Below are 11,481 nucleotides of genomic sequence, written 5' to 3' on the forward strand. Positions count from 1 at the left end.
GAATTAAATTAAAACTGCAAAGTATAGTTACCGTGTAAATGTATTAATAATAATTTTACTAAAAAAATAATCCAATTGGTTTCACGAAACTTTAATTTGTTACTTTTTACACTGCAAAAACACCTTCACGAATTTCTTTTATATGAATGAAGACAACGGCGAAACAGAACGCATTTATAGCAATTCCCACAATGCCACTTCCAACCGTTGAGCCGATTGAGTAGTCGCTGTAGCTTATAATGTTTATAATCAAGCTAACAATTGAAGTGAGAATCGCAGCACCAGCGTAGATTAACCATGCTCGTAGGAAACCGATGCGTTTCTACAAATAAAAACGTTGGGAAGATTAATTTGTTGTTATCTTTAATGATATCACTAAATGGGCAAGACGTTTTTACACCTTAACAGTTTACCACTTTGTTATATAATTCGTTTGATTAAAAGAATCGGGGTCCCTATCCACGCAAATTCACATGGAACAACGTTAAAAAATTCAACCATCCTTTCCGCCAGCATCACACTCAGTATTTTTTTTAAATTTTCATGTCCTTTTATTCAAATAGATCTAAATGCATAAAGGAGACATACCTAGTTAGCAAATTATAAGAAAAATGAAACATCATTGATTAAACCTCGTTTCGAATAGTCTGAATGCAAAAAAAGTCTTTCAATCAGATTATTGGGATTGAGGCTAAATTAATATAATTTATATTATAATTTGCTGTTTCCTTTCCGCATTTAGGTATTCAATGGAAGTGATCAACTTGTTCACAATACCACCCAAAAAGACGACGTATTTTTTATTACACCCTTACAGCTACGTGGAACTTACTTGATTTGTACCCTTTAATAGGATTATGCCCATTATAAATCCAAGGACAGCTATTACTAGAGCAATTGCTACAGCTGCAATCATTGAATCTTCTGTAAATGAGAATAGGAAAATGTAAAATGTATCAAAAACCATTGTCAAGCAACTTAAATAAAGCAAGGTAAACCAGCTGAGTGAAAAACAAAACAAAATGCTCTTCAGTTAAAACGTCACAGAGGGCACGCATATTAACAGTTTTACTATGTGTTCTATTATTTCGTTTGATCGAAGATTTTCAGAGATTAATTTCAGAAATCTTTTACTTCATTTGTTTTGAACATGCTTTTTGTTATGTAAGACCTAATTAATCGGAGCTTGCCGCTTATTATTGCTGTTGTTGTCGATAACCGATGACAGTCGTCTGTAACAGGTTAACATGATTTACGCGACAAGTGATTTTGCTTGTAGATTCGTTCAGGTTGATTGCTAAGAAAGCTTTGACTTTATAATGAGTTTTTATGTTAATGAATGATGATGACAAAACGTTTTGATTTACTTCTAATGATTTTCGTATTTTATACTTACTATTAGGAATGTCTAGCTGGTCTGGATTAACAGTTGTCAGGCCAGCAAGACCGAATGCATAAACAATAAGCAGAATAATATTTCCAACCTAAAGGAAATAGAAAAATTACAAATTTTAATTTATCTGGCTGGAAATCAATTCGGAAATTAACCATAAAGCATAGACCATAAATTATGAAAAATCAAAACATCTCACAAACTCACTCATTTGTCTGAATTCTTAGTATTTATGTTCAAATCGATGATAGAGAATTTATCAGCAATAGATAATGATAATCGATGAAATAAATCTACTGAATTGTATAACATATTCAACAGATACGCCCAATTTTTTATGTAGCCCTACTAAGCAAAACGTATGGTAAAACTAATGAATTAAAAGATTTTGTATAAAATCGAATTCTAATGAATAACGTATATACATATAGTACAACGAAGTAACAGATTCAATAACACTCGGCAACACTTTGAGTACGAAACACACATCCATTGGTCCTAATAACGCATGTGGTTCCACAGCAGCTGCTTCACAAATTCAGTTATTTGTGTGGCATGTAACTAGGGTGCAGTGAATTCAAATAACGACCCCAAATGTCTTCGCTACCTATCGTTAGTAGTAATATCTAGTAATACCTTAGGTATTGTACTAACGATGGGTAGTGGAGATCTCAGCAGGGACTGAATGTAAATATTATCAAAATCGGATCTTGATTCACAAAACGACCGCCTGGTCCTCTATAAGATTTTTGAGAGCTCGTAATGTTTCGATTTCGAAGCGCTGAGGGTCATACCATTCTAAGGGACAGATACTGATATAGCATTCAATCTACACGAATATTAGCTTTCAAGTTAAAATGTTTTAACTAGGCATGTTGTATCCTGTGATGCTATATTGAGTCAGTACGCAATAAGTCGTGTGAGAAAGGTTATAATGAAGAAAAAGGATAGGATGTAGGATCCGTTGTTAAAAAAAAGTTTTTAGATTGTAGACCACTCCATCACTTGGCGTAGACACGAAATTAGTTTCTGTAAAACATTTTCTATCCCCTTACAAGACCCTTCAGAGAATGAATACCTTTCTCGAGTGCAACACTAACACTAAACGAAACACGTAGATCAACTTACAATTTGAAACCACGCAATAACTTTTGTCCACGATGAAGCCCCACAACAGCAAATAGTCCTTTCGTTCGCCATTTTAAAGTATCAATTTAAATGATCTCACTTTCAACGGTAAACTCTCTACTTCTAACTCACTCTTCGGCAACTATATAATTTGAATACGAGTACCCGCTTTTATGTACCTCTTTCAAGTGTAAGGCACGAGTGTGACTGCTTTCGCAGAAATATTTTTTTTCGTTTATCAGTATAATTAATAAATCCGTTATTGTTACTAATCGCAATTGCTTGAATTGCCATATCTATATCCATAACTTGATTAGATTGTTGAATTGGAATTTAAAAATAAATTTCGGCTGATACGGTCGTCATAGAAGAAAGCGGTGACGCATCATGTGCTCTTCCAAAAACAAGTGATATCGCAAGAGGTGATGACGCTACATCAGCTTGCCTACCGTCTAAATATCAACACTTGCTTTTCGCTATAAGATGCGCAAACTATTCTGGCAAGGACGTCTCATCTTACAAGAATACTTTCACAAACTTACTTCTTCTACTGGCTTTTTGACTTTTGTATGGATAAGGGGCAACGAAGGGCCTTTTGAAGAATTTGTTCATACAACGCCCGAAGGGATTTTTTGAGCCAGTCCGGCACTGCATCCAGCTGGGGAGAGAAATTGTTCAGCATGTGTGCAGTTTGTTGCCCGAGTCGAGATCCGAGATCGCATCCTGCATTCTTTCTCAAACTTAAAGCGAACTGGCCTATTATTGCCAATAAATTTATCTCTCAGCAAATTTCAACGATCTAGCTCATTTCCTTCCCACTAGACCACCTTTCCAAAAGTTATTTTCACGAATTTGGTTCATGAATAGTTAGTGTACAACAAAGTATTCAACGTTCGAGTTTCGGCCTGATGAATGTTTTGATATATCACCACAAGTGCTCGGACAGTTGCAGGCTTACTGTCTACTATATTCAGTGGTTTGTTGTCTCAACTTCACGATATCAGCTTTTCTAAAAGTTACAATAAGTAGACCATCATCACCTTTTAGCAACAAATTTTATGTGCTTCTTGGTTCTAGTTCGTTAAATTGCGTTTTAAGTTTTAAGAGAAACTTTTGTGGGTTTACTTTTCAAAACTGTATTACCAAGGCCAAGGCAATTCCATAATTTCATGTGTTAGTTCATCCAAATTACATTGAATTTTAAGGGTTTAAGGCTCTCGTAACCTTTCTCAATTGTAACATGTCCATTAGCTTACTTACCACTAATGCGTTCAATTACATTGTCCTTTGGTGTAGCGCTAACGATTTTAATAGAATTGATGGAACAGTGGGAATATCATAGCATAAATGTTGGAAAAGCATTTCAATCCTATTGACATCGCAAGTGTTAGAATGAAGTGAACTTGTACTGTGCACTCATACCTTAGTTTTTTTTCTGGATTTACACTACCTTCAGTGGTTTATTTACTTTGGTCATAAGTCCATATATTTTCCAGAGATACTTGGTATTACCTTTGCTTTTAGAACATTTTCCCTAAACTCTCTAAAGTGCCAAATAGTAAGTAAAGTAACCAAACTGTGAAAAAGTACTACCGGACGCTAGCATATAATAGAATATTACGTCCTTGCTTGTAAGTTTGTTGTTTTGGCAAGATGGAACTTTGCGAAACAAGCCGAAGGCCAGTGGAGTAATCACACAAGCCAAAACAATAACTTGCAAGCAATTACGTAAGATATTATAAATTTCCATGCGTGTCAAATAGAACTCTTCGTATTTGACTAATCTCAAGGTCTCAAGGTCAGTGAGAGAAAAACCAAGTACATGACAACTTCATTGTCTGATGGCAGACCAACGGACCATACGCTGGGGGTGAATGGAAGACACTTCGAGATAGTCGACAGCTTTATTTACCTTGGGTCGCTGGTCAATAGTGATAATAGGTGTTATCATAGATGATAAGCTGTCGTTTAATGAGCATATTGACCGGGTGATTCGTAAGTCTTATAGTATGTTAGGATTCATATTCCGGTGTGGGCGTTATTTCACTAGCCAATCCAGCTTGCGTCTCCTTTACGCGACGCTCGTTAGAAGTCGGTTGGAGTATTGCTCGTCGGTTTGGAACCCCTGCTATGCCGATGCGATGCAACTGGTCGAAAGAGTTAAAAAAAAGTTCACCCGAATGCTGTACTTTAAGTTTGGGATCGCTCAACCGAGACCTCCACATCATGAACGTTTGAAGCACTTAAAACTACAATCGTTGGAAACGCGACGTTTGAATGCTGACGAAATTATGTTACACAATCTGGTACACAAGCGAGTCGATTCATCACTTTCTCAACGTCTTTGTTATCGCCATCCTGTGAGGGATACTGGGTGTGTCTGTATTTTACCTACCGAGGATGTTCACTAATTACCAGGTCAATGCGCCGGTGTATAGGCTTCAACAAAATCATGACACGTTCTTCCGTGAATTGGACATCACTGGTAATTCGTCGATTGCGTATCATAAATTAGTGAAAAGTTACTTTGATTGGTGATTCGATTTTACATTTTATTCTGATGGTTTTGAAGTAATTTTTACGTGTTCTGTCTTTTCTCTTCCTCTGGAATTTTATTGTATTAATTTTTTTGGTGTTCTCCGTTATGCTTTTATGTATAGACTGAATTGTTATTGGGCTTTGGCCTGTTATTTGGTCTCTAAACGAAAATAAATAAAATAAATAAATAAATAAATAGCATCGGAGAGGAAATACGTAGAAGGGTAACGCTTGGTACAGGAGTTACTACAGTCTTCAAAAACTCATTCGGTCAAAAACACTCAATCGCAACCTTAAGTGCGAATTGTACAGATCGCTGATTCGACCAGTTGTTGCATATGGATCGGAAGCTTGGTGCATGACACAAAGTGACGAACAGACACTTTTGGTTTTTGAAAGGAGAATTATTCGATCAATTTTTGGAGGTGTCAATGTGAACGGCAACTGGAGAAGAAGATACAACCATGAGCTGTATCAGCTTTACAAGGAGCCCGATATAGTCAAGTTCATCAAAATCAATTGATTAAGATGGCTCGGTCGTGTACAAAGAATGAACTATTCTCTTATATATCTTACTCGCTGCTCATGATCGAAACACTGCGGTAAACTCAAAAGGAGATACATCCGAAGCAGCTAAAGCTGCTTAACCATCCTCCTAGGTTTTCTTTATGGGACAGATAAATTGCTTGTGAAAACTTTTATACAGACTATAGAATATTCTTGGATTATTTACTCAGTGCAAAAACTGCAGTCTGTATAATCTGTTGGAATCAAAGATTGCGTTTGAACATTTATTCAAATATAATCCTCCTAATACAATTTTTGTATAGGACCTTTAATGATTTTACATAATAACAAAATTCATTCTATCATCCCGACGACAATCATGGTATGTGAATTATTTGTATTAGAATGAGCGATAATTATAACCTCTCCATAATTTACGCCTCTAACGACTTTTCACTTTATGACTCCGCTGAACATTCAAAATAATACGAAAATGGACAAACAATCACGAAGATTTTAACTCTTTCTTCGAAAGAAATTTTACAATAATAGCCGAAGCGCATCGGTATACTACCTTGGATTAGCCTATTTAAATTTTCAATGAATAACGGGAAACGTTTAATTGGTAATCATTTATTTAAGATCCGTTCGAAAGTCGCAAAAGGTTTTTAAAGGCGTAAATTGAATAAATTCGGTTAAACCGCCGACTGTAACAATTTGTAAAAGGATGAATTCACTTTTACCAAACGAAATGTTTCACTTTAACATTTATTTAAAGTAAAATAGATAGCGCAAAAAAAAACAACCACAATCGCCACGTGACAACAATCCCACGACATCGATGTTCAGCAAATAACCGAAAAAAATTCATATTTTTTCCATAAAAATAAAGTTTGCAATGTTCGAAAAATCCAAATAGTGCGTACAACAGTTGTTACTGCAACTTTATTGATTCAATGACAAAATAAAACAATCAGTTTCCATTTGCGTGTGAAGGTTCGAACATGAACTTTTTAAAATTTTAGCGCTCACAAAAGCGTACCATTTTTGACACATTTTGATCTAGTACGTTTAGCACTACCATTTTGACGTACATCAATCAGAAACATTCTTGATGTTTACAAACCACAAAATGGTTCTTTGATGCAATTGGAATTTTGTAAAAGTTGAATCGAAAATCGAATATTTTAATATAAAATGTTTAGTGTTTGATGATCAAATGTTGTGCAATCGATAGGCCTTATCTTTTCGCAGGTAATTTAATTCGTAAACATGCACTGATCCAAATTTTTATTTTCGAAAAATTGTTTTAGGAAAATGATCCAGCATCAACTACATTAGATTAGATTATTGCGGTCCGAACTTTAGAAAACAGATTCTTTTTCTTTGAATCAATGCTTTATGATGATATTGTCTACGTAAACACGAAATTCAAGCGACACAAACATCTCAACTGTGAAATAAAATTTTGGTGCCACACCTTGAGGCTCCGGAAACATCGAGTGACCTAAAATCTAAAATCGGTCCAATGACCTCGGACATAAAAATTTTGTTCTAGGACCCCCCACAACTTTCATTTTTGAACATTTGTCCCGAAGAGACCAAATCTCTACGACGCCATCTTGTGACCGTACAAACATCAAAGTTGGGACCCTGAATTGACACATTTTCCATCTTTTCTCGAAAACGCTTCCGCCGATTTTTTTAATATATACCTCAATCGATAGGTATTTTCAGCGGCTATCAACGATGGAAATTGCACGAAAATTCTATGTACCGTTTTTGACAAAATTGAGAAAAACCACCCAAAAAACCACTTTTTGGTAATTTGCGGTGCCTCACATGCATGTGGCCGCTCTCAAATGTTTTTATTCGGAAGCTCCGACCTCGAAAACCCTTTAGACACAAATTTCACTACAATCCGTTGTATTTACGCGAAATGGCAGCCATTTTTCGTTTCAAAAATTCCGACTTTGAAGCCACCTAGCGGCCAAGCGACGCATAAATTTTTTTTTTGACCTACATTTCCTGAATCAGCATCAAAAGCTCTACCGAAATCAACCGTAAAATCGTTAGGTCCGAGGTACGGCCTCAGTCCTAACCTAGGTCCGAACTCGACTTTTTCCCATCTCGCCACCCCAAAAAACACTTCTATCTACTTTTTAGATTTTTAGAAAGTACGATGCCCTGCGGGCATCGTGTAATAAATGCCGGGACAGTCATGTATTAAGGCGCAGCGCTGCGCGCTGCGCTTGCAACGAGGAACGTGTGCCACTGAAACTGCTAAATACAAATCCCGATGGAAGCCGCAGACCAGGAAGACCGAGAGCGAGATGGAAAGATGCAATTGAGTCTGATCTGAAAGTACTAAGAGTGAGCGACTGGAGAACGTTGGCGCGGAATAGGTCCGATTGGAGAAGATTGCTGGAAGAGGCCAAAACCAATAGTAGGTTGTAGTGTCCGCCCAGATAAGTAAGTAAGTGTCTCAGATTAAATGTATAATGAGCGTTCAAATAGTCTTCAGATCCAGATCATCAATATTTTTACTCTAACGAACACGTCATCTGTCATCGACGTTGATGACAAAAACAAACGATAATTCCTAGGAAAATCTGTGTGAAAACCTCTATGGTTAAAACTAATGAAGTAACAACAGTTAGTGGCATCTAAAACAAAAGGAGTAACTGATGTAAAAGATCAAGGCAAATATATTTAGTTCCTATAAATCGTCGAAAACAACAGATACATTTTGTGGTATAAAAGATGTACATTGTCCAAGCTTGTTTTCCTCAGCTTGAAGAAAAATTAAATTAAAACTTCAAAATAGAGTTACTTACCGTGTTATTGTATTTTAATAATTTTAATCGAATTAATAATTGAATTTACATGGTCAAAACACTTTAACGTATTTCTTTCACATGAATGAAGACAATGACAAAACAGAATGCATCTATAGCAATGCCCACAATGCCACTTCCAAGTATTAAACCGATTGAGGAATCGTCGCTGTAATTTATAATGTTTATTATCAAGCTAACAATTGAAGTGAGAATCGCTGCACCGTCGTAGATTAACCATGCTAGTAGGAAACCAACTCGTTGCTTCAAATAAAAACGTTGGGAACATTAACTAAACACGGCCGAAACACGTCATAAAAAAAATTCTGAACATTTTTGATTACTCGGAACTTACTTGATTTGAACCCCTTAGTAGTATAATGCCCATTATAAATCCAAGTATAACCAATACTAAAGTAATTTCTGCAGCTGCAATAATTGCATCTTCTGTAAAAGGGAAATGTAATAATAGTTTGTTGTGTTATAAGTATTGTAATGTTGATTTTTTCAGCACTATGCCCAAGTTTTTGGGTCGTGTGCTGAAAAAATCTCATTACAATACGTGCAACACATCATGCTTTGTGCCAACCGAGAATTGAAATAGACAAGAGCACAAAAAATCATAATTTTCATTGTAAACAATCACTCTTCAAATTTGATCGATCACATTGCTTTGCATTTTCTCAAACGAATGCTGTAACAACTCATACAAATTCCATATCAACACTGCTTTGAGTGTTGTAATATCACATCTAACTGGTGCTGAAATAAGTCACTTTACAACACTAAAATGAGTGCTGAAAAGAGTCGTATTTCAATTCTCGGTGGCACAAAAAGTAGTTCAATAAAACCATAAAAATAACGGTCGTTTAATAGTATCCTAGTTTTTATGTTGTAGCGTCGTCATTTATGTCTATAATCATGCGCCTAGAAGTGCTTTTGGGAGAGATTTAGAAAGGTTATGACTTTGGCATTTTGTACTTATCGACTGCACTTATTGAATGGTAATGACAAGATGTTTACGTTTACTTCTAATAATTTTTGTATTAATACTTACTAGTAGGAATGTCTATCTGGTCTGGATTAGCAGTGGTCAAACTATGAAGATTGATTGAATGAAAAATAACCAGAATAATATTCCCCACCTAAAGGAAATATAAAATTTGCAAATTTTAGTTACCTGGCTGGATATCAATTCTGAAATCGACCATAAACCTTAGACCATAAATAATAAGAAATCAAAACAACTCACACAGTCACTCATTCTGAATTCACAGGATTTATGTTCAAATTAATGATGCAGAATCTATTAGCAATGCAATGCGAGAAAACAGATCACATTTTCAACGGATATCTACAATCGAAGTGATGTTCTTCAAGGAATAGGGTAATCTCGCACACCACACAAATTCATGGTGTGCGAGATTCACCTCTAAGTGGTGAATCTCGCACAGTCATGACTTTTCGTTACATGTCGTAAAAGGACGCATACTATGATCGCGTGTGCGAGATTCCCCGACACCGTTCTTCAATGCTCTTTTTAGGTCTTTTTTCCATAGGAAAAAAAGACCTATTGTGGGCACTTCATCTGTCCGTCCGTCCGTCCGTCCGTCCGTCCGTCCGTCCGTCCGTCCGTCCGTCCGTCCGTCCGTCCGTCCGTCTGTCCGTCCGTCCGTCCGTCTGTGTCACAAATAAAATGTGATTGATAAAAGTTAAAATTGCAATGCTACTATGAACAAACCAACACCAGGCAAATCAATTATTATTTGTTATCTGGTAACCAATCGCTCATAGCAGATATAGCAATTTGAAAGTTTGGTAGTTGTTGGTAGTTGGACCCCCAAAATATTTTGCAGCAAAGATGTTTACCGTTTGAGAGCTACGCACCGAATGACGAAATTATTCTGCCTGCTTGCCTTTTTATAACTCAAATATTTGGTAGTTGACTACCACGTTGGTAAATTGCAATGCTACTATGAGCAAACCAACACCAGGCAAATCAATTATTATTTGTTATCTGGTAACCGATCGCTCATAGCAGACATCGCAATTTGAAAGTTTGGTAGTTGTTGGTAGTTGGACCCCCAAAATATTTAGTAGCAAAGATGTTTCTTCCTCGAAAGATGCACACCGACTGATGAAATTATTCTGCCTGCTGGTCTATTTGTAAATCGAGTATTTGGTAGTTGACTACCAAAGTGGTAGTTGACTACCAAAGTGGTAGTTGACTACCAAAGTGGTAGTTGACTACCAAAGTGGTAGTTGACTACCAAAGTGGTAGTTGACTACCAAAGTGGTAGTTGACTACCAAAGTGGTAGTTGACTACCAAAGTGGTAGTTGACTACCAAAGTGGTAGTTGACTACCAAAGTGGTAGTTGACTACCAAAGTGGTAGTTGACTACCAAACTCATACGGAGGTTGTAGAGATGTTTAATGTTTGAAAGCTGCACACCGACTGATGATATTAATCGGCTCGCTTGCTTATTTATAAATCGAAAATTTGCTAGTTGAATACCGAAGTGGTACTTGAATAAATACCAAGCTGGCAATAAACAGAAATCATACTTAATGCTCTTAATCTATACTTAATGCGAGACCCGACCTATTTTCATAATTTATTGCTCGAAAGTAGTGACATTTAGTCTTTAGGAAAGTTTCGATTAGGGATAGGTGGTTGGGAATGATGGTTAGATTCAAAAACGATGGTGAGATTCAAAAACGATGGTGAGGTTCAAAAAGAAAAAGAAAAAAGACTCACTAGGCGTTAGCCGGTACTATTCTTGTTTTTCTTTTTCATCCATGTCGTCAAAAATCAAATCACCAGCTTTGAATAATGTAGCCATACTAAGCAAAATGTATGTTTAAACTAATGAAATAAAAGATTTTGCGTCAATTCGAAATCGGGTGAAGTAACAGATTCGATAATTATTACAGTGTCTGCTGTCAGCGACTGATTAATAACAAGCACTCTGCCGTGATAGACAATAGAACATTTGGTACGACTTTATTATCATGCCGTAGAGTTTTGAGTTAGGTCTCTTTCGCGTCGATATGTATTAGCTAAGGGTGGGCAATGC

At 36.4% G+C, this 11,481-nt stretch overlaps 1 protein-coding gene and 1 long non-coding RNA gene across 2 annotated transcripts; both read right to left on the reverse strand.

Moving 5' to 3' along the window:
• Positions 1-33: 33 nt before the first annotated feature.
• Positions 34-2,740, reverse strand: LOC119068262. The gene is made up of 4 exons (XM_037171802.1): positions 2,522-2,740; positions 1,397-1,484; positions 833-924; positions 34-322 (listed from the first exon to the last, which is right to left on the reverse strand). The coding sequence occupies exons 1-4, from the start codon at positions 2,591-2,593 to the stop codon at positions 107-109; spliced, it is 468 nt and encodes a 155-aa protein (XP_037027697.1). The 5' UTR covers positions 2,594-2,740; the 3' UTR covers positions 34-106.
• A 5,660-nt stretch (positions 2,741-8,400) lies between these two features.
• LOC119068270 lies at positions 8,401-9,547 on the reverse strand. Its single transcript, XR_005086120.1, has 3 exons — positions 9,461-9,547; positions 8,759-8,850; positions 8,401-8,667 (listed from the first exon to the last, which is right to left on the reverse strand). It is a non-coding gene; the product is annotated as an uncharacterized LOC119068270 (long non-coding RNA).
• Between the last annotated feature and the right edge of the window lie 1,934 nt (positions 9,548-11,481).

Source organism: Bradysia coprophila, assembly GCF_014529535.1.
Source record: "Bradysia coprophila strain Holo2 chromosome X unlocalized genomic scaffold, BU_Bcop_v1 contig_173, whole genome shotgun sequence".
Lineage (NCBI taxonomy): Eukaryota > Metazoa > Arthropoda > Insecta > Diptera > Sciaridae > Bradysia > Bradysia coprophila.